This window comes from Seriola lalandi, unplaced genomic scaffold (assembly GCF_002814215.2).
Source record: "Seriola lalandi dorsalis isolate HSWRI2012SDOR001 ecotype SW California unplaced genomic scaffold, Sedor1 jcf7180002054744, whole genome shotgun sequence".
Taxonomy (NCBI): domain Eukaryota; kingdom Metazoa; phylum Chordata; class Actinopteri; order Carangiformes; family Carangidae; genus Seriola; species Seriola lalandi.
The window spans coordinates 199,682-223,497 of record NW_019525297.1 but is presented as its reverse complement, the minus strand read 5'-3'; the positions used below and the strand labels follow the sequence as shown (position 1 = coordinate 223,497).

Here is a 23,816-nt window from a genome sequence, read left to right as displayed (position 1 = left end):
TAACATGTTTACTGTTTGTGTGTGGGTGTTTTTTATTCATGGTTGGTCAGAGGAGTATTTCTGAATGACATAAACGACTTAGGATTAAAGATTTCACCATAAAGTTTAATTGCTATGTTAATTATTCGTCCCGTTTTAAAGAGCGGAGCTTAGTTTTTACATTTTGTGTACTTTCTGTCTCTTCACTTTCACATTCCACACACTTCCTGTCCCTTCCCGTTCATGCTAAATGTCAAACATTTTGGCTGAACTCCTTCGTTTTAGCATTCCAGTTTGGTATTTCCCCCGGCTTTACCCTCATTTCTTCTACAACTCATTTTTCACTTTCAAGGAAATTAACTTTGCTAGCTGTGTCATTTCATCCGTGCTGCCAAGACCTTGATGTCAGACGTCAATTTTTTATAAAGTGCTAGTTGAATTTAGATTATGCATTAATAAACTGTCAAGTGATTTTTATAGGTTGTGCTTGGCAGAGTGTGTGTTAACATAAAGCCTGAGCAGGGAGCTTGTTATGGATGTTGTTCCATGTTCCCTCCCCTCCACAGGACAGCATGGAGCTGGTGTTCAAGCAGTCCAAAGCTGTAGCTGTCACCTCCATGTCTTTCCCTCTCGGAGATGTCAACAATTTCGTGGTGGGCAGCGAGGACGGCTCTGTCTACATGTCGTGTCGTCATGGAAGGTGCGTTCATAAGCAACCGCGGTCCCCAGTGTCCCTCCCGAAGACCGCCAGGAAACTAAGGCGTCTTGTTAGGCCCACCTAGGACCATGTGTCAAATAAATATAGCCCACTCACTTCCCCGTGCAACGCAAATCCAACACTTGATCTCCTGCTGTTTGAGGTTTCACTCCTGCCCAGTCATCCTGTTTTTCTTTTCCACTTGTCAGTTGTGTTTGTAAAGGTCGTTCAACATAAACAGGGCACACATGCAGGGGAAACAAATCATTTTTTCCCTGTCCTTTTTTTTTTTTTTTTTTTTTTTTTTCTTTCGAGTATGTGTCTCTGGGTGAGAGAGTTTGTTTACAGTCGGTCGTCCCGGGGAGAATTAAAACTGCAGTTCATCCCACAATGTTCTCATTTAAGAGACTGGAGCTCCTCTCACAGTGGATAGTCCTCAGCAGTGAAATGTGGCTTAAATCAGAGCTGCCACTGAGTAGCGTGTTAGCTCCATACTAAATGTCCTGCAGTATGCCCAGAGACCACAGAGAGGGGATAGCTGCTAGGTTTCGCACAGCAGAATCACCTCTGTAATTGGGGGAATAATTTTCCACCTCATTTACAATGGTATGATACTCTCATCGCAGTTAATAATGCATAAGCATCACTCATGCTGAGTATTTACCTCTCTTCGTTAATTATCAGAGCCTCAGTTGGTAACAGCTCTGCAACATGTGGTTGAGGGGTTGCAGGCTCTTTTGCCACCCTGCTGGTAATCACATGATATAAGTAAATGATTAATGTGAATATATCCAGCAGAGGTCCGTCAGTGCCTGTTGCTTTCTTTCATGCTTAATGTAATGGCCAGATGATTAAAAAGCACAAGTACAAACTGTTAATCTTTTGAATTTTCATTGTGTTTCCTTCATGCCATGTACATAAATGCATATTCAAACATCATTACAACTGAAGGTCATTACTCAACATCTGCTGCTTTTAAAAATGAAATTTGTCATGCTCATTGTAATCTGTCAGTACGTTTGCTCTTACTCCCCCCATCATCTGTGTGCTCCACAGCAAAGCGGGCATTAGTGAGATGTTTGAGGGCCATCACGGGCCCATCACAGGGATCAACTGCCACACAGCTGCAGGGCCCCTGGACTTCTCCCACCTTTTTGTTACCTCCTCTTTCGACTGGACTGTTAAGCTGTGGAGCACCAAGGTACGAGCAAGATCTAAGGCACAATGAGATTTGAGCAAAGTTAATTTTGTCTGGTTGAAAAGAGCCCTCTGTGTGTAGCAAAGAGTTCAGGACGATAATGGTTTTGTTTATTTGCCTGTCATATACTTCAGTTAAAAGTATATCGATTAAACTGTGAGTCAGGAGTCCTGACAACCAAAAGAGTTACTGTAATGAATCCTGTTTACCCAAAAGTAATGTCTCTAATTTTACAAGGCTAAATAATGTGAGCAACTCTATGAGACCAACTTGAAACACAGATAAAAGTTCAGGTTCAAAGTTTGTTTTTATCCTTCGCAGTTGTAAAAAAAAAAAAAAAAAAAAATGATGGTTTCAAGGTAACCATACTTAAGTGTTATCAGTGGTAATTATGCCCTGATTGTATGAACAGTACATGACATTGGTTTATGCAATACCACTACTACTAATATTACTAGATAACAGATTAAAGAGTGCTGACCACTTATCCATCGTTTCCTTGCACCTTAAACCGAAGAGAGAGGAGAGAAATCAGGACACAATTAGGGAAATGGATCATGGATGTATATCATACACATATACTGTTTGAATATTAGCTTATAGATATTCAAGCTCATACTGCCTCACGCTGCCTGTACTCCATTTAAGCAGGTTTACACTCCCTTTCTGCTGTGGACCACAGCCGCTGGTAACATGCTAACGTTCAGCAGTGTTAAAACCATGTTTATTATCTTAGTTTAGCAATGGCTAACACAGCCACTAATGGGAATGCCACTAGTTTTGCTTGTATTTAGTCATGAAGCTAAATATCTGACAAATATACAATACGTCCAGTGTGCAACAGGAATTATTTGCCAATCCATTAAATATTTTTGAGACACTCTGGACCAAAGTGGTGGATCCATTAACTGACCAACCTTAGAGCCTCATGACTAATGTGTCTAAAGCAAAGGAACGTTGACAGGAATGACGAAACAGTGTTGTTAAAAATACAAAATAAACAACATCAAATTTTGTATTCATTTAGCACATTTGAGCATGTTTATATAACACATGGTGGTACCTGTGCAGCAACAACTGAATTCTTTTTAAATACAATGATTAAAATAATGTCTCTTTTAATCTGCAGAACAACAAGCCCCTGTACTCATTTGAAGATAACTCGGATTACGTGTATGATGTCATGTGGTCTCCGACTCACCCTGCTCTGTTTGCTTGTGTGGATGGAGTTGGACATCTGGACCTGTGGAACCTCAACAATGACACTGAGGTGATGTAGTCTACTTAAAAGTATGCACGTTTTCTGTGACCCCTTAAAAGGAAACAAGAATTTTGTGTATCTAGTAAGAGAGGCACACTCAAATCTTAATTACAGATGATGCACTTAAGAGGTAGCAGAGCATGTTCCCATTCCTCTGATTGTTTCTCTACCGTGTTATTGTTTTAGGTCCCCACTGCCAGCGTCACAGTAGAGGGTAACCCAGCCCTCAACAGGGTCAGATGGGCTCATTCTGGCAGAGAAATCGCTGTGGGAGACTCTGATGGACGAGTTCTTGTGTATGATGTGGGAGAGGTGAGTAGGCATGACTCTGCTTTTTACCACTCATTTTCTGATTGATCTGTTCTGTCACTTAGGTGTGTTGTTGCAGATGTGATTCAGGCTCGTACCTGCTATAATTTCTCCTTTAGTGATTAATTGCACAACTACGGGCAGTTCACCTTACTGAGATTTTTTAAGAAGATCTTAAGGATTTAACAAAAAATACAAATGTTTACACTTTACGTGTGATCTCAGAAGACTGTTTAAAATCTGAGTCATGCCTCTGTTGTTCCCCACAGCAAATTGCGGTTCCACGAAACGACGAATGGACCCGTTTTGTCCGCACACTGGCAGAGATCAATGAGAACAGGGATGATGCAGAGGAGCTGGCAGCTCAGCGTCTTTCTGCCTGATCTAGTCGCCATGGACACAACGTTTAAGGGACCAGTGGCGTGCTCATTAGTATCAGCCCCATTTTGATTGGAGGGAAATGGACATCTTTTGATTTCTTACACTTTCTTATTTGGACAACTCTTCCTTCTCAGTTAGCTGGACCGTCACCAGTCTTCCTTGGATTAACACAAGTAACAGGGCTATCAACCTCAGACACTAACATGAAGCCATGTTCACTAACACAACAACATCGTCCTTTCGTCAACCAGATGCCTTAAAGTTTCATTTTAATTTTGACTGTAAAAATCCTTACCTGTCTTTATTTACAGCATGTTAACATGAGCCTTAATTTTGAGTTAAGTATCTCAAGCCAAATATTGTACGTGCTCCAGTCCACATATTCACGAGAAGCACTCATAGCTGTTCTCCTTTTCCACCAAAGTTGAACTGAAGCAATCACATCTTTAAACATCCAGGGAATGTAAACATTTCAAGCTGTAGCCCATGTTGTCATCTCTCTTCCTTTAGACTTGATGACACAAATAATCACTTGTTTGTATAATACCGAAATGTCCAAAATCCAAATGTCTTTCTACTTCTATATTGTTCTAAAGTACACCAGTTTCCACTTAATCAGTGCAGCTGGTCAGACTTCAGATAGTTGGAATATCCTCTATGCTGTAACTGCTCAGTGATTTCCAGATCTGTCATGTATGTTAATAGGATCGGGACAGAGATGGTTTGTTTCCTGAAGAATCTCAAAGCTCTGTCAAATGTGAGAATGTACTTTTCACACAGTAGAAACAAACAGTTTGAATGATTTATTTCAATAAAATACAATAAATACATTTAAATTATTTCCCAAGTCCCTGGTCATGATTTCAAAATAAACACTTTTGAAAACATCTGTACATCCTCATGTCTCTGAAATGTAACTGACACATGCACACCAAAGCTGTTGCACGCCAGAAAAACCGCCAGTAACAATCTTTTCGTAATGCCATAATGTCCCTCTGTAGAGAAGTACAATATGTACAATAAAATTGTGCAAGCTATGCAAAGAAAAAACAAAGCCATACTCATGCAGCATTCAAAGTAAGACAACCGCTCAAATGCACTGAATTGAAACATGGTTCAATAAAACCATTATGGAGGAAACATAATGACTGGAGCATGCAGCCCTCAAGTCTTGACAACTGACGTTTTATGAGGCCTGTGGCTCTGATTTGGACTCCGCTGGTCTGATTGTCACCTCTCCAGAAGGCTTGAACTTGGGCAGGTGAAGACCGAACTTACTCTCCACGCCGGCAAAGGTTGCAGCAGCCAGACGGTAGCCGCCCACGTGGTCTACAGTCACAGAGGGAAGGTCCCTGACGGTGGGTTTGGGAGTGGGCTGGGAGCCAGTAGGACGGCTGAGGAGAGAGTCAGGTTAGGGCTAGACCCACTTCATGGTATTAATGAGTGGTTCATTCTAGTTAAAAATAGGGTTAAAGTACTTACTGTCCTCCAAAGTCAACATAGAACCATCTTTGCAGCAGTTCATAGGTCACCAGGGTTACACCGAACTGCGGCGAGGATCTGCAGACGCGAGCTAATGGAAGATGGTTTGAAAATTACAATGTGGGATTTAATATTTCTCTAGTGGTTTCTAGACAATTACAGCCACCACAGCGAGCCTCATTTCCCAGTCATGAAACCACTCATGACTATCAGGACCATGAGTGTGTGTGCATTTACCTCCTGCGCCCTTCCAAAATGCCCTGAAACCTTCCTCCTTGAGGATCTTCCTGAAGCAGTCGATGACTCCACTGTATGTCGTCTGGCCTGCTCGGGCCGCCACCTGGAGCCTGGTCTTGATGACATCAGCAGGGGTCACCAGCGAAGCCGCTGGTACACCTTAGGAGACATTTCACAACAGACATAATGAAGCACTTTCACTATGCACAGATGGTGTCACATTCTGACATCTCATCCCATCATGCAGGCCTTGAAATGGGTAGAGCTGTATAGTTTGATATGACAAAAGCAATATATATACAGGCAGGCTATTGTGAGGTTCAGTGGATGGAGACACGACAAACTCAGGAAACCAAAATGTATTTGTTGGAGCAGATAATGTAACAGATGGCTCAATAAAAACACAACATGTTGCTGTTTGGATGTCCAGAGACCCTGAGCGTTCCAGATGTTGGTTACCTGCGATAGCTCCAGCAGTGAGCAGCTGCAGTGCCCCCAGCCTTCCATCCTCATCTGCCAGCTTCTCCTTGGTGTGGGCATAAACAGGGAAGTAGATGGCAGAGAAGGGGATGTCACGTAGGAAGCAAGCTTTGGCTCCCTGACAGAAAAAGAAAAGATAATTTTTTTTAAAAATATATACAACATACCAGGGCTTCTAAATGGGCAGAGGCAGTGGTTGAGGCCTGGGAGTTGTCTTGTTCAACCTACAGGGGGGCTTTAGTGTTGATGATGGAGCCAAACAGCCCCAGGCAGAGCTGGAGCCTCCAGAGAGAAATCCATCTCTCTCACACACACACTCAGACTACCACCATGAACCCCAGTGTGCTGGCTGCTTCTACCAAGAGGAAGTCAGCAATTTTTTTTTTTTTTAACAAGCCACACACTGTCTGCTACTCATTAAAATATGGAGTATGAACACATGACTCGAGCTGTAAGTAAACCCACAAGGATCTGGAAAGGAGCAGTAGCAAAGTATAATCCCTCACTAATTTGCTGTTGGTTGTTGGCCACAGTTCCTCTTGCATGTTGAACACTGTTTTGGAAAATTGCAAACAGTCAGCAAAAGCACTGTTTGATGTTCACATTTCTGATCCTGATGTCCATTATGCCTCTGTACACTTACAACTGTTTGTTCAAATACAGTAGTTTTTCATCTCTGCATTGTTAGGGGGAAAAATTAAATCATGTTAATATACAGTAGTGGAAAGTAAAGTACATTTACTCAAGTACTGTGTTGTGCTTCAGTGTCTTCATTTATGTTACTTTACTCTTCTGTTTCACCACATTTAAAAAGGGAAATAATTGTTTTTATTCCATTATACTTGTTCTAGTGTATATGACAGCTACAATAGTTTGTTATTTTGTAGATGTCAATTTTACATTAGAAAAAAATTACAAAATGCAAAATGAGACATCTTAAGTTTGAAGACCTTTGAAGGATTTAGGAAATTCAGATTTTTCATTTTTCTCTATTATAAAGACCAAACAATCAATCGAGATAAATCAATATTGAAAAGGTCTGAAAAACTTCTCAGAACATGGTTCATCTTAGCCCTTAATGGAGAGTTGTCCTGTACAATTTTCATTGTAAGAGCCTTTAATATATACTTAGAGGACAATAGCAACAAATACATTTTTGATACAGTTTTTGTTATTTTAACATGTAAGTGGATAAATTACATTGTTTGGGTGCATTATCATATGTTTTAATAGTTTTCAATTTATATGTTTATACGTCTGTTTATGGTTTTCTATTATGTAAATTTTGTCTGATCAATTTTGATATTCTATCATGATTTATTTTTCTCAGTTACTTGTGTAAGATTAAGAATTCATTTCACCTTCTTTACTTGGCCTGTAATATAGAATTGAAGCGATATTTGTGTAGATGTGAATTCTGTCTGTAATCTGAATGTAGAGAAAAAGATGTTTTCTTCATGATTTTTTCTTCATGTTTCTTTCTGACTTATGCTTGTATTCTTGATCATGTGGACATGTGCTAGGCCTTCAATTGTTAAGACTTATCCTCAGTGGCATAAACTCCAGTCAGATGACTACTCTTTTTATCCTAAGGAAGGTTGTTTGCTGATCTTTACAAGTTGAAATAAACGCATCATAGTTATGAGTGTGTGGCTTTCCATTGTCTTTTTTGATGTCTGCCTGTGAGCCTGCACCTCACTATAATGGGTTTGTTTCCCCTCAGTTTGTTATGAAATCATCTTCCACCAACTTTGTTACATAAACTAAGGTGAACGATAAATAAACTCCTCATGTTGTTGATATAATGTCTTAGGAACATTGGAGCGCCTTTCACTGCCCTTGTATGACAGAGGCTGATGCTGCAGACGTCATGGTGCTGCAGAGGTGCTGACCTACCTTGTAGAGGCCAAAGAAGCCCAGGTCTCTCACAACACTCAGGGCACTGACCCTGGGCCCTGTAGTGATCTCTCCAGCCACCTGCAGACGGATCTTAACAATCTCCAGAGGATTGGTGAAAATCACCTGGGAACCTCCAGCCTGCAGGATGCAACCAGGAAAAAGAAACAGCTGATGAGTGGTTTACATGTAGAGATCTAGGTTTCTGAGTGGATTTTCTGTGATAAGTGAGGTTACACATCTGAGGCGTGAACTCAGGGTGAAAATGGTAATGATATGTAAGCATTTCTTTCTAGAAGGAATTTTCTAATTATCTCTATAAACTTCAGCAGAAAATAGGGTTTTTTTTGTCTGATCAGATTTTGTCAGAGAATGGCCTTGACAGGAGGAGGAAAAAGCAGGCATTGATAGAAGAGCAACAGGGGTCAGAGCAGAGCAGGCGTAGGGTGAGGAGAAGCCCCGGCTCATGGTTGGGAAGCTCTGACCCTGGCACCAGCCCTCTGCCCCCTCGCCTCCCCTGAGGCATCTCCTGTGGCAGGGTAAGCGGCTCAGCCTGGCCTCGCCCCGCACACTTCCCCAATTCACCCCCATTCCCAGGGGAGATCGCTGAATCACCCGGACGGCTCGGGGTCCTGGCAAGCACTGCCCTAAAGGCACAGCACCCTCTGACTCAGGCACATTTATCACCCTCCCCGAATCTAATCAGGCCCCAGGATGGCTGCTGGTGACATTCAGGGCAGGGGTCTTATCTGTAAACATCCGAGCAAAGGTCTACAAAGTGCTCTGGCACATTTAGTCATTTTCAAAGTGGACGGGGAATATCCGCTGCTCTGAAGATTGATGCATTTGTCCCGTCTCTTTTATCTTCTTCAGTTCTCTCTTCTCATGGGAGCGATAATTTAACAAGCCATTCCCATCAGATTAAACAGACTCTAAACTTTCATAAAATAACATGATGATGTGGGCCAGTTGTTATAAAGCACATGAATAAATTAGGAAGGGCTATAGATGGGAAATATTCTTAGCTGTTAGAAATGTGTAATGGAAACATCCTCATTGTCCTGTGTGCAGACCTGTGCTGTGACCACACCTCAGACATGTACCTCGTTGTCAGACTCAATCACACTGAGCTAGACCCCGCTTCATCCAGGACCCTCCAGGGCCTCTTCCTCCAATTACACCCTGACAGGGGTCACGACCCTGCAGACCCTGCTCCTCTGTGAGCAACCTGCAGGCTCTGCCCCACGGCCTGCCTGTTTCGTTTCACCACAGCCAGTGGAAAGCCAAAATGGAAGAATTATATGTTTAATCCACTGCTGCACTCAAAAGATCTTATGAGCCAAAAAAAAACAAAAAAAAACAAATCAGGATATAAATTTAACTTTTGTAGTTCAGGCAACCCATGTATGATGCCAGTAGATGATTTGACCCGAGAATAACAACAATAAATCTCTCACACACACTTCATAAATGAGTCATTATTACTGGTAAATATTTTAAATGAGAACCATATGTTGATAAATGAAGTCAGATGAAATTCAAATGAAACCAAAATTTTAAATAAATTACCACTATTACTCAAAATACCAATTTGATAATCCGCTATAATTTTGAATCCAAAATGAACAATGCAAGGGTCCAGATGCTTTGGCTAAAACAGGAAATTAATATATTTGACAGCTTTACTTACTAGTTACTTTACAGATTATGAATTTACATGCAAAACACGTAAAGTTTATAAAGTTTATAGTTTAGTTTATAAAATATGATGTATTGTTATAGATTAAACTACCTCAACTAATTACAACAGTTAAGTCCTACTTATCCATCTGTATTAATTGTCCAATAATAAAATAAATAAATAAAATACAATAGTATGCATTATTATTATTAAGTACTTTTACTTTATGCACATTTTGCTAATAATACAAAGTATGTACTTTTACTTAAGTGACATTTTCAGTGAAGGATGTTTACTTGTAATGGTGTATTTTTATACTGCAGTATTGGATTTGAATACTTATCCACCACTGTATATAATCAATGGTTTTTACCTGCTAACAAACAGAAATACAGCCCCACAGGTACTAAAACATTCATATCATATATATTAAACAACCAAACCACAGTGTGAATGGATGTGTGTTGGCAGAAATATGCTTTTCATCTAAAATGAGTAATTTGATTTCTCTTGTTCTAACTGGTCAACATGAATATTTAACCATGCTATAAGTCGACAACCAAGTTGATTTCTACAAAAAAATGCCATAGTTACTTTGGCTGGTAACGGTTAGCAAGTATGTATTTCAGTAAACCATCTCATGACAAACTGAACAATGTAACACAATAAAATAATAATTTCACATATTTCCCTTCATTAATTACTTTCAATCATATACATTTTGTGTTCCTTCACTTGTTTTTGAGTTCATAACCTACAGACTGAATTTAAAGGATCAACAAAGTAATGCTTACACATCCACCAGCGAGAATCTCTGCGGGCAGAGGGATGGTATCATCTTGTGTGGTGAACTTGTCTCTGACAAAATCATTCACCTGAAAAAAAAGGGAAAAAGACATCAAGAAAAAAGGCAGATGAGACACAATCTCAATCTTGATAGCAGGGGCATTAATGTTAACTTGTGGTTGCAGTCACATCTTGATTGCGAAGACTGCGTATCCTCAATGCTCTATGCATGTTTTTCATTCACAGTGAATCATTCAGAGCAACTTTTTGAACACTCTAAGCTACACCGTGGAATGACTTGCCGTGAGTTTGATAGCTTTCTCCGGGGCAACGCCAATGAGCTGCGGGAGGAGACCTGCAAAAATATTATTCATAGATACCATTAGAATACCTGACAGAGAGAGAGAGAGAGACAGACAGAGTCTGGCTTGAAATGAATGCACATTTTTTATCTTTGCTGTATGAATACATCCACTGACAGCTAGAACAATATAAGCTGCAGGGTTCTTGTGTGTGTAAAACAAACCCATAAATATTTACAGATGTGGGTGATACATCTGATGCACCAAAACACAAAGGTCCCATTGAAATTTAACAAAAGTCCAAAAATATGACACTGCTGGTGCATATGGGATCAACATTGTTGAGGCTTGATCCCACTGTGGGTGAGGAACAGAGAGAGCTGTGTGGCCACGGACAAGATCGAGGGGGGGAGGCTGGGTGCTACGCTGGCGATAGCCGCCATACTGTTTCACCGTCTGTCCTTCATCAAGTCAGATAAACTTCTGAAGGAGCTGCTGAGTGACTGTTGCTGGTATGCAGCCAGAAAACAGCCGAGCATGTCTGTCTCTAAGTCAATCACCCTCTTATCATGTGCAAGAGAGGAGGAGGGGGGCAGAGGGAGGGGAGAGGGATGCAGATCTGAGCAACAAAGAGCTGCAGTGGTGGAGGTAGCAGTAGATGGCAGTCTTGACTTCCTTCGTATGAACAGCCTGAGGGTAGAAGTGTTGTATATCACAAGCCTTCAGCACCACTATCAACGCCCAGGCAGAGGCAGATCAGACACTGCTACTGCATGAATTGTGCTGGTCATTTTCCTTGGGGAGCTTTCCCTGGTATTGAGATAATGAAAACGCGACCCCTGGGTGTTGCTTTATTCACTGCTGAACAGGGAGGGCAAAGGTTTCTGGTATCAATTAGCAAACCATGCTGCTGATATTAGCACACTGACAAATCCTGATGCCTTCCCATCGGATGGTTTGTTTTGCAAGACGCCCACATGTTGACCTGCACACAGATTTCAGGTCCTTTTATGTACTGTAAAATCTGTAAAGGATTACCTCTGTAGAATCCAAAGAAGCCCTCATAACGCAGCACTTTCTTCGCACAGTCGAAGCTGTTCTTGTACATCAGTTCTCCTACAAAGGAACCTGTGGAGCGCTGGTTCTGCATGCGCGTCTTCACCAGGTCAATGGGGTACACAGCTGTGGCACCAGTAGCTACGAAACACACATATATTTGTCACTGATTGAAATCTTCATGCTGTATTTCTAAGAACAATGATTTGCTAACAATTTGAGCACCTGAAAAACATATTTACATACATACATAATGTAAATACAAATTTATCAGCATGTAGTTATCCTAGACACATACTCAAAACTGATGATTAGGCCTTAAAAGTAGTTTTGCTGTTTTTGCTTTCGATTATCAAAATACTTGATTAATATTAATGTTGATCGACAAATAGATGAATCGACTAAGCATTTCAGCTCGAAAATAGACTTTCAGGCTCTTAGACAGTCCTCTTTATGCATATAGGCATCTCGTCACCCTTATTTCTTTTCTTAGTGTCTTTCAGCAGATATTTTTGTGGGGAGGTTGTTAAATGATCACTGGAAAATAAATAGGGCCGTGTTTATGTGTAAACTAATAAAAAAAAGTTATTATGCTCAGAGTAGGAAGTCTGGTAACTGTGGGAAAACTGTTTGGGGAGGGAACACTGCAGCAAGTTGCACTAAACTCCTGTTTGTAGCTATACTTGCCATGTCTTGTCTGACATCAAAGTTCTCCTGTAATGACTCTTCCTTCAAACATACAAACGGTTTGCTCAGCAAAGAGGGTGATAAACAGCTTATTATCGTATGGCGGTTTCACCATATGCCTTGTGTGATATACATCTCTTTCCGTACTTCTCCCCTGCCTGAAGTGCCTACTGGTGAACAAGGATTGATAAGTTTTTGTGTGTTTGGTGAGAGCGTGTGCGCGCGCACAGACACACACACACACACAGAGTCAGAGTGTGCTCCTGTCTGAGGGGCAGTTATGTCAGGGGTTCCTTGTATCCGTTCCTTCCAGTGTAATTAGACGGAGATTCCAGAGAGTGCGGTTCCGGAAGATTTGTGTCATTCCAAAGCTCCGACTCCAACGACAGCCTGGAGCCACCGATGGCATGACAGCACAATGCCAGAGCCTCACATCAGAGCCCCTCTCCCTGCAGCACAATGGCCGGCCCCGGGGCCTCGGCGCGCCAGTCTGGCCGGCTAAGGTTACCCCTCGGGCGGGCCGGGGGCTCTGCGGCAGACATGTCACTCACCTCCAGCGATTGAGCCCAGAGTAAACCTGTAGGCAGACTCTGCAGCCTGGAGCCAGATGGGCCGAGACGTTTCGTGACCGTGCTGTAGAGGAGAAAAAGACACCAGTGGTCAAATGAATTTGGAGAAAGACGGGGGGGGGGGGGGGGGGGGGGGGTCAGAACACTAACCATGAATCGGCTGGCTATTAAACTTTAGCGAACCAGATACATTGTGGAAAGAAAAATGCTATGGAGTACTCATGGAGGAAGGCGATGGAATGTGGACATGTCACATAACGTCTGATTCATCATCAGCCAGTATTAAATGTCACAGACAGACCAGCTCTGATACAGTAATGGACTGTGTGAATCTGTGGCTGAGTTTTCCACACATGTTACATGTGGGGGACTACAAGCTAAAGGTCCTTTTTTTATTTTTAAAACAAAGTATAATTTCTCTCTTATCTACTTGATCTCTGTATTGGTGTTTGATGTTGAAAATGGAGCCCCTTTGTTTTCACTGTGGTGCAGGGGAACAGATTAGCCCCACAAGCCTTTTCCATGTCCAGATAAGTATCTACATGAATATTGCACAGTCAGAGTGAGACTCTGTTAAAGTATTTGTGTGTGCAGGTTGAGGCGGTGAGTAACTTCTCCCAGACCAGATGAGAAGGGAGTAGAGCAGATCACTCTTTTCCACTTCCCAGATGCTTACACCGAGGGTTGCATGCTAACAAGATCGAGGTCTTGATCAAAGGGTTTAAACAATTAGCCTACTTCCACTGAAGGGCAGGCCTGAGAATTGCAGCCCCCCACCCCACAGGAATCAAATTCCAGACCTCTGAGCATGAGTCCCAGGAGCATGAGTGGCCTGAAAGCTCTGACCACAGCCTGAGATAGAGCTGTGTTATCCGGTGAAGGCAGGAACTATTTTGTGCTCCCACATCCACCTTGACTCCCACTCCCCTTCTGCCATTAGCAGACTTTGCTAAAGGCTCCTAAAACTCCTCAAGGCTCACACTGATAAAAGCCTCTTATTAGCTTCTCAGATGTGTGATTGCGGCTGATACGTATGTGCAGCTATACTGAATAAAATGGGGAGAGCCTTTCATGGAGAGGTGCAACGCAACAATCCATTCCTCTTCTATAGCTATAATTGGTGTACTTTTATCTGCGAGTTTAAGTAATGTACTTCACAAGGGAAGAAAAACATGGGCACTCTGCTAATTCAGTGGCTGAGCATTCTCCTTTTTTTGCTCCTTTCTGAGAAGGAAGCCCAGGGAGAACAGGAAAAGTCTTTGATAAAAGGCACGAGGATGTGAGGTGTATTAGAGGAGTCAATCAGGCTACCTGTCTCTGGGCTTCTGCTAGGTGGTATGGCATGGCTCCTTCCTCCAGTGGGGCTATCCTCTCGATGTCTGTATGGTTCAGCCGCCTTAACACACAACAGCGGGGGAGGGAGGGAGTTAGGCCAGGAAAAAGCAGAGAGCCCTGCATCTACTGTGAGCAGCAGCCAGTGATGTAAGATTTTCCACAGACCTTTTACTGGCATATAACTTGAAGTTACTGCAACTTTAATTTAAGCTTATATAAACCACAGACAAACAAAGCTGGATGAGTGCCCGTGGCCCAACAAGTAAATGAAAGTGTTTTGTTACTCAGTGTTTGAGACACGAATATTCCCCACTGGCCTGACGCTTCATAAAGTCTGTCCTCATGTTTTATGTTTGTCTTGTAAATCAGCCAGTGGAGCAACTGTTGTTAAACTGAATAAGCAATAACTTTATCTTTACAGCCAATAAACAGACCTGTAACATATTTCTTCCATTCATGGTGAAATAAAAAAATAACAGTTTTGTATAAATGTTTTGAATACACGTATTGGATTTGAAGAACAGCAGCAGAACCTACCTGGGAAACTGCATCGATGGAAAAAGTCTTTGTTTAGGACCTTTTAAACTGTCCTTATCCCACATGCATGGCATTCTTTTTTCAGCACAATCACAGCTATAAGTCTGACTTCTCATCAGTTTAACATAGTATTAAGCTGCCAGGAACCCCAAATACATTCAATGATATTTATAAAAAGTTTTAATAGCTCAAAATATCATTATAGATTGTAAAAAAAATATTTTTTCACTATTTCACTATATACATATTTAAAGACAGAATATAACTATAATACAGTCTATTTTCTTTTCTTTTCTTTTTTTACATTTAAAGTGATCGTTTTATTCCAGCGTTGCCACTCAAAGTCTATTTAAAGACTTAAATGAGACACTGTGGGGAAACCCCACATCAGTACTTTCAACCAGTTTCTCACCTTCTCCCTACATGATATAAAGTTATGTTACTGTATATAAAACATGTTTCATATATTCACCAAAGGTAAAACAGAGAAAGTCAGAATCTTACCCAGAGTGGGAGTGGAGACCAGAGAGCTGGTACAGGATGTCAATCTCCATTGGAGTGATTTGACCAAACTTGTTGGCAGCATAAACAAACTCCTCTACAAAGCAGCAAAGAGAGGAGGAAATGAAATGACACAACAGGACCTGAAGTCCACTATAGGGTCAAAATATTAAAGTCAAACAGAAAACAGAGAGGTTAGCCACGTCAGGTATTTTCTAAAGCAGGCTGGTAAATAGTATTTGCAAATACTGTTGCTTGCTTTAGTGTTTTTGTGGATGGTTTTTTGCCAAACACATTATTTAAGGAGGTAAGAGAAAAAATATTTAAAACCACAGAACCAATTCTGTAATGTGCTTTACCTCCTTATTCTGCAGTACACCCTATGTCACTCTTTTATATGTGTTTTCTGAGAAGCCCCATTACCATCAGGTGGTCTTTCTCAAAGGAAACTGCATGGTAGTTGTTGAAGCAAGGAAAAGAGTTGGTTATACACTTCACCCAAAAAGACCTTCGTGTCAGGTCGAAGGATTGCAACCTTCAGTTACAAGCCTGCTTCTCTGATCTTGAGTACTGCAATGATATACTATGTGACTGACAACTGACATGTGAGTATTTGCTTTACATCCATCCATCTGATATGTTTGATAATACAAATAACAAGAATTATTTGCAAATACTATTTGCCCATAGTCTTCGCTTTACAAGGAGAAAACACTATGGAGAGAAAATAAAGGAATAGTCTACAGCTTGCATCTCAATGGAAAACACAAATAGGAGCAGATGTGACTCACAGTATGACTATCAGTTACAGATCTACATGTACAGGGTGATCTGATTACCAGGTTAGAAATTTTCATTTACCTTTGTAATTTAGTGCTACAGTAAATGTTCCCTGTGTGTTCACTCACACCACTCTGTCAAGAAAGTTAAAATGTGATCGAACAGCTACATATGAATCGCACACATGACAATTTCATTGATGTCGGGAGGAGACCCTCCAGTGTGTCTCAGATGTACCTTTGGTAACAAGTATGTCTCTGTGTGTGCCAGCGAGGGTGCTGTAAACCTTGCGGACCAGCTCCATGTTGTTGAGGAGGGCGTTGAAGGCATTGAAGTAGGAGAAGCTCACCATGTGGGAGGTGCTGCCTCCTGCAGCCTAGACAAAGATCCAAAATTTGTCATTCCTTCTGTACAGGAGGACTTCAGATGATTTTACCGTAGTCTTTTAAATCTTCCTCAGCCTGCTAAATGACAGCAGTTCTTTGAAAAACTGCAATCTGTAGCCACTTTCATGCTTCTTAAAATTTTACAACTAGTGTAGGACTTTTTCTACAGCTTACTGAAACCAGATTCTCCTCTACAAATGGAGTAAGCATGTGGTGTCTGATGGTGGCCATGATGTCGCTGAAGTCCAGGGCAGTGATGGCGCCACTTTTGTTCTTGTCTTTTTGTGCAAAAGCTTGGCGGGCATGCTCCAACTGCAGCTCCTGCAGCAACACAACACACAGAAACAAACACACACAAATCGTTAGCTGACAAAAGAAGCAAAGAGTGTGTTCCTGTGATGAGGAGCATCCCATTACAAGTGAGAGGAGATATTAAACTTTTGAGGAAGAAAGAATAATAATATCAGTGTTGGACAGACGTGAAAGTCATCAGATGTGACAGTGTCAGACACTGGCTTTTCTAATCACCACTGTCTCTCTGGAGACTAATGGAAACCATGTCCTGAGAAGACTGATCCCAGAGCCAAGTCAAGCGGCTGGCGAAACGGTCGGCAGGTGTGTCCACAGGAAGATGATTCAATATGACAACCATGCAATCAGAAGGGGATGCAGGGGGAGGCTGACCCCGGGTCAGTGTCTGCTGTCAAGATTCATCGTGTATAACCACAGGATCACAGAGCAACGTCACTGCAATATTCAGCTGTTACTTCATCTTTACACTATGGTTCTGATATCCTAATCAGTGGATTGTTGCTGAAGATTAATTCTCACAATGTTTGCTGATTATATTGTTGAAAACTGATGATGATACTTTGTTGCCTCATAAAACATCATACTTACCATGCTTAAAAATCTTCTACCTTGTCTGCACTCACTGAAGTTTCAAGTCCAGCCAAATACTGCAACAGCCACAAGGTGGCAGAGCCAAGACTGTTTGAAAAACAATCAAATCTACACATAGATTTGTACTGCTTCATGTTTTCTAAAAGAAATTAAATGTGCTTGGACATGACAGAAAAACAAGACAATAATAATAATGGAGGCAAATTAAATCCTGCACATAAAAGAGTCTTTGGTGTAGCAGTGGGAAGTCCTAGTCAAGTATGATAAACCACAAACTGCTCTGAGGGATCCCACACTGCATCGGAGCCACAGTGCAGCCTGTCTAACTCTTGGACCACCCAGCTTCTGCCTAAGACCACAGCCCTCAACTCCAAACCAGGTTCCTCCCTGACCGTACTGCTGCTCAAAAGTCTCACTGAGATACAGGCAACGACCAATAAAGCAAAACAACAACTTTAAGTGTCTCAGTGACACACTGGGCTACCGCAAAACACCCTAACAACCGAATACATGAAACAGTGAAGATGCAACACCCAACCACAACTCTACGATCTGACGAGATCATATGTAGCATGCCGTTCACTTTACTTCATGTCCATTTGTCCTTAAGCAGGATAAAAAGATGTCACCACAGGATGAATGGTTTTACATTTACACACATACTTTCTGAAATCATGTGCTGACCATATGTTTTGTTGGATATGATGTTGCATTTACATACAAAACTGCCTAACTGTAGGTGTTCTTATGAGTCAGTCTTTATGCTGGACTTAGCTAACCAGCTGCTTCATATTTACCATAAAGGCATGGGAGTGAGGTCAATCTTCTCATCTAACTCTTGGCAGAAAAATGAGTAAACTTATTTACAAATATATCAAACAGTTTCTTTCATTGTAAATATTGGACTTGTGCTTTTCTGTGACACAAAATTCATACCTGCAGAAACTGGGTGAACTCTGTATAGCTGAGATGCTTGTTTCTTTCATGGCCGAAGTGTAGCCTGATGAACTCACAGTCCCAGTTGAAGGGAATGTGGTGATGAACTGTGGTCTGGCTGAAGATGTCACGTACATTCTCTGGAAGAGTGAGACATGAGTGAGCAATAACAAGAGACAGAGGGAAAAACATGCAAGACGCAACTATAATGTCCATCTCACATCCTCATTCCATTTGTCGAGAACCTCGTTAAAGTAGAGGAAAGAGTCCATTTGGACTGTGCTGCTGAATGGGCTGTTTGACAGTCCCTTTCCTTTTACATTTTGACGGTTTTGAGTCCATCCAGGACATTTTCTGTATAAGCACTGCTCTCAATTTCAGTCACCTTTATGGAGGCCCATTGCACAGAAAAAGCATAGCAGCAGCTCCTTTGTATGCGTCTGTACCTCTTGATTTATGACATGCTGGATTCATTTCTCTTCTTGTCAGATGGAGCTGGTTATAATGTGATGTTCCAAACAACTCACTTGCTGTCCTGCCTTGGGATGAGACTTTAAAAATACAAGCTACTGGCATTTGCGATACTTTGTAGGCTCCAGAAGAGCCAGAATAGGAAAAAATGGGGCTACTGCTTCTTTTATCGACAACACATGCTTTATTAATAATAACACGTGCAACCCTGAACATTCAGTGTTACTCAAACTCACTCGACTAGTTTTTGGCACTTTCTATCACCATTTCTATTACTAATCCATTGAAACTACGACAAGAAGCATCTTAAATACCTTACATTATCTATGAAGTCAATCTTCAGTCTAATAAAAGTATAACAATATTACAGTGTTTGAACTACACTCTGTATACATAACATGATGCATAGTCTCCTGTGGTTAAGCTGGAAGTACACCCCCACACCAGCGTGCTGACATTAAGCACCATGTACATACCAAATGAGATATTCCCTGTGCCAGTCTTGTCAAACAACTGAAAGGCAACTATGAACAGGGCATCCGGGGCACATAGAACTGATTCAAAGGCCAGAAACTCCTGGAAAGAGATCAGTCTGTTTGGACAAGAAAGAAAGAGTGCTATCTGAACAAAGGACATATGAATCTTTGACAAAATAACAGAAGCTACAATAACATGACAATCTATCCTGCCAGTTAAATTGACCGGAGCAAAAAAAAAAAGAAAAACACACCTAATACTGATAAGGACAGTAATGTAAAACTAAATCTATTTTTTAGCTGAGGTTCAAAGTTCACTCTTGCTCTTGGAAACAGCAACTGATAAATTTACTTCAAGGTGCATTTAGTAGCTGTTCTGGAGTTTTTGATCATATCAAATGATCTTAATCGACACTTGAAGGACTTCTCATCCAGCTTCAAAGTTCATTATATTGCATTTTATGATATATTATTGTTTATTTTATAAATCACATATTAATAATAATTAACTCTGAAGTTCACCTTTCAAACCAACAACAAGAAGTTCTTAATGTGCTCAGAAAAAAAATTAATCTAAACATCTAACTATGAGCTTGATGTGAATTTATATATATCTATTCCTTAGCTATTTATGAGTTTAGCTGCTGCGCTTCATATGTGCAATTATGATCTGGTACTCCAGATATATTTAGGCTTATCTTATCAATGGATTTTAAATCAATCAGTAGTAGGTGTAAAATTGGCTGATAAAGATGGCTATCTACTCTGCAAAAATCGTTGGGATTAATCATTAACAGTCCCTTTGGCACCTACTACATATGATTTTATTTGGTGGAGCACCACTCCCACTGAATCTACAGAATATTTAATCAAAATTAAACAGGTGGGGCACCTGAAAGAAAAACAATAATATACAGGTAGTGAGAGTTGAGTATCAAAGTGGCCTTGAGGTTAATTGCTACTTTTGCTGCCTTTGTTGAATTGAAGGTGCAGAAGAATCTGGTGCAACAGGGGTACAAGGTTTGCTTTGTTGTAAATTAGATCTAATTTAGCTGCTTCTAAATGAATGGAAGTCAATGGTGCCTTCAATGATTTCAAATTTTGGTCAGAGCAGTTACATTATTGGTTCAATAGTTTTACAAGAATTTGCGAATATATCAACAGAAGAAGCAGCAACAAAACTTAAGTACACACTCACACATAACCCTCATGTAGCAGCTAATAAAGAATTGTTGTGTATGTCTGTCAGTTAATACTGACATGCTTGTTGTCTTTGTGTCATAACTGCCATTCATGTACTGTGGTATTGTGCTGACAGTTTATAATCTGCAATTTCACTTGTAATTTACATTGCTCTCAGGACAAGATGAAGAAGTGTAAACAGCATGGAAATATCATTTTCAATAGACAAATAAAGACAAAGGGGTGATTTTAGACCCCAAAAAGGGTATTAGAACCGACACTGTGGATAAAAAGTACAACCTACAAAACATTTGTTGAGGAAGTACCAACATAAATAATAATAGCTGTTAATCTGCAATATCTCAGCATAACAGAAGATTTCCACAGCAACTTCCACAGTATCACTGTATGCACTCACCCATCTTTAGTGGTGTCAGCCACTCCAGCTATCAGATCCACAGTTTTGGGATTATGTTGAGGCTGTGTATGCAGACCCAGGTAATTCTGTACAAAGTCCCTGGGGGTCATGTAATGCTCTCCATCCTCCACCACACTAGCATACTGCAAATAAGACACATACAGAACTGTAAACACGTTGGATGTTAAATGTGGATAAATTAGATTAAGAAATTTCATTATGTGCATAGAAAAAAAATGATGTGGTGACTGAAACCAGTGAACAAATAGGTGATAATTCAACAAATCTGTGTTGCTGTGGCTCTCTCAATATGGTTTTCAGTTTACTGGCCCTACACAGTATATTGAATGTATATAATACTCTGCTGTAGCATCCAATCATGAGAAAAAGTATTGAAAACCATTAGTCTTTCAAAACTTTGTCATCCTTTCACTTCATGCCAGTCAGACAACCATATACATCTCACTATCAGATAAAAAAAATACATAAATATGTTTAAAACACAGAATATCTAATACACAGCATTACATACAATATACAGTAAATGGTGCATACTGTGCCATTCACTGTAACAAATATAGTCTACAATGTCCAACCTTCATTATTCATGGAAGTACAAGATGTCTTTTTCAGAAACACCCAGTCCACACTCACACAGTTACACACAGTCACACCTGGAAGCTGCCCAGTACAATCTTTTGGCCACTGAGCTGCTCCACTGAAGCATTTGGGGTTTCAAGGCCTTACTCAAGGACACCTCAGGAATGACTAAGTGGCGCTCTTTCAATTTCTCGACCCAAATTTATCCAGCCTGTCTGGGTTTCAAAATGAGACTTTCCAATCACAAGCCCACTTATCTAACTTTTAGGCCACCACTACCAAAAATCAAGGTAAGCAATATGCATAAAATCTTCTCTCATGCCATATGTAATTTTATTTCATGTATTGGGTTACTGTATATAAGGATACAGTATCAGACAAAGGATGTTGATTTTGGATAATCCAGTGAAATAAAGGCCTTATAAATCAAGGCACTTGATGCACAAATTTCTACGAGTCTAATATTACCAGAAATCAGTTCTGTTCATTGATTTGTAATGATCCTAAACAACCACAGACCATGGCCCCTGTCTTAAAGGGGTACCTCAGTATAAGCAGTACAGGAAAATCTCTGTTGCGTTACGGTACATGTTGTGTTATTGCCCAAATCTAATTTGAACAGATAAAATGCTTAGCACACAGTGACAATAAATCAATAATCATCACCTTGCAAGTATTGTGTTGCGACTACACATGACTGAAGCATAACAAGCACAGCTAATGCAGCAGTGTGCTAAACCTGAGATCCCAGTCAGGCTTTAAGACGTAAGGTCATTTTTAGAGCCTGGTTGGATTTCAAGTTGGAACAGAGATAGCTTTGGAAACACAAGCGCCACATGAACTGGCAACAGAAAGGCCACACTTGTGGGTCTGAGCCAAGCTCAGATAGAGAGAGCATGAGATAAACAGAGAAGGAGTGTGGGAGGAGACCTTCACGCCAAGTGTTTTCAGGGCTACAATTCAATGCACTCTGCTGAATTAATGTTTTAAGTGAAAATATTAATTCCAAGCAATTTATTGCCACATTTCACCATCACATGATTGTGTATCCATTCACCCTCACAGTAGGCCTCAAGTAGTTCTTAATCAAATTATACAGGCAGTCAGAATGAGCTTCCAGTAATTAACTCTTCCACCTGAATATGCATCACAAATTGCGCAGCCCTCTTATAGCAGATTCAAGAGATGTGGAGGGACCAGTCCCTACTTTCAGGTACAAGTCTATACTCCAAACAAGACCTGGGTAAACAAACCTATACACTAATGCAAGGGATTTGTGTTTTTGAATGGTAGTGGACAGAGCATGATGAGATATTGAGTGAGGTGCTGATGATCAAAACACACACTTCAAACACACATGAAGTCAAAGCAAGGGAGATTCTCTGTTGAAGCAGATCCAAAATTAGTCGAAGCATTTGTGTGACCTTTCCTGAACTATGTATCCCAATGGACACCAGAAACTACTAGCTGACTGCAACAGTCAGTGGACTTGTAATATACAGGTTCTGTATATTGCCATGTAGCTTAATGCTCCAAATGTTTTGGTTTCTGTGAGTGACAGTCTTACCTTCAGAAAAATAGTCTTCAAGTCATGGGGGTCGGCTCTTTTTGTTGTTTGCACCTATAACACACAAGTTGGAATTTGCTATAAAAAAAAAGTTCACAGTCAGAATATCATGTCTACACATCAGCAGGCTACACTGCCATACGTTCAATAAGTTTATCAATAAAAATGAACTTCAGGCTGTCACTGTTTAGCTTTGATTTTTACGCAGTCAGCTCAGCAGGATCGATCCCAGACGAGTGTAACAGGAACTAGGCTACAACACCCTGCATCTAAAAAAATAACCGTGCTACGCTCCTTTCAGACAACAACATAAAACCGCTTCAAGCCCAATGTGTCTGATTTACAAATGCAACAGAGGAAAGAAATTACAGCTGTCTGCGAGGCCGGCAGAGATGCGCCTATTTAAAGATGCCGGATTAAAATAAAGGGGGACTCCGCCGCAATTTTAGACAGAAGCTTTAAACCCACGCGTCCGCCCAGACAAGCTGCCCTCCGTATCCGACAGCAGTTCCTTAACAGCCACTTTATTGCCTTTAAAATTAATATGTGATAAGAGATATTGACGGAGTCACCTTGACCGCCATGCTGGGTGTGACGTCAGCTGCAGACGACTGGCGCAGGCGCTGGGCATCAAGACGGCAGCGGGTATGACAGGACACACACTGAAATATATTTAGCCAAGTATTGTCCTTTTCTGTCTGCAGGGCGGTGTGTCAGCTGAGG

At 40.9% G+C, this 23,816-nt stretch overlaps 2 protein-coding genes across 3 annotated transcripts in view; one reads left to right on the top strand and one right to left on the bottom strand.

Annotated features, from left to right (window-relative positions):
* Nucleotides 1–4,664, top strand: part of dync1i2a (dynein, cytoplasmic 1, intermediate chain 2a) — a 21,373-nt gene extending 16,709 nt beyond the window's left edge. For both annotated transcript variants that reach the window (XM_023424582.2, XM_023424580.2), the window contains 5 exons: nucleotides 546–679; nucleotides 1,733–1,877; nucleotides 3,004–3,144; nucleotides 3,322–3,447; nucleotides 3,714–4,664. In XM_023424582.2, the coding sequence (XP_023280350.1) occupies nucleotides 546–679; nucleotides 1,733–1,877; nucleotides 3,004–3,144; nucleotides 3,322–3,447; nucleotides 3,714–3,827 (660 nt within the window). In that variant the 3' untranslated portion in view covers nucleotides 3,828–4,664. The remainder of the gene's footprint in view (nucleotides 1–545; nucleotides 680–1,732; nucleotides 1,878–3,003; nucleotides 3,145–3,321; nucleotides 3,448–3,713) is intronic.
* Nucleotides 4,614–23,816, bottom strand: LOC111668531 (electrogenic aspartate/glutamate antiporter SLC25A12, mitochondrial-like). The gene is made up of 18 exons (XM_023424578.2): nucleotides 23,666–23,816; nucleotides 23,094–23,147; nucleotides 20,927–21,069; nucleotides 19,327–19,442; nucleotides 18,380–18,519; nucleotides 16,715–16,861; nucleotides 16,392–16,530; nucleotides 15,378–15,471; nucleotides 14,313–14,397; nucleotides 12,984–13,065; nucleotides 11,728–11,886; nucleotides 10,690–10,742; nucleotides 10,396–10,476; nucleotides 7,921–8,061; nucleotides 6,004–6,142; nucleotides 5,545–5,703; nucleotides 5,308–5,398; nucleotides 4,614–5,219 (listed from the first exon to the last, which is right to left on the bottom strand). The coding sequence occupies exons 1-18, from the start codon at nucleotides 23,675–23,677 to the stop codon at nucleotides 5,012–5,014; spliced, it is 2,043 nt and encodes a 680-aa protein (XP_023280346.1). The 5' UTR covers nucleotides 23,678–23,816; the 3' UTR covers nucleotides 4,614–5,011.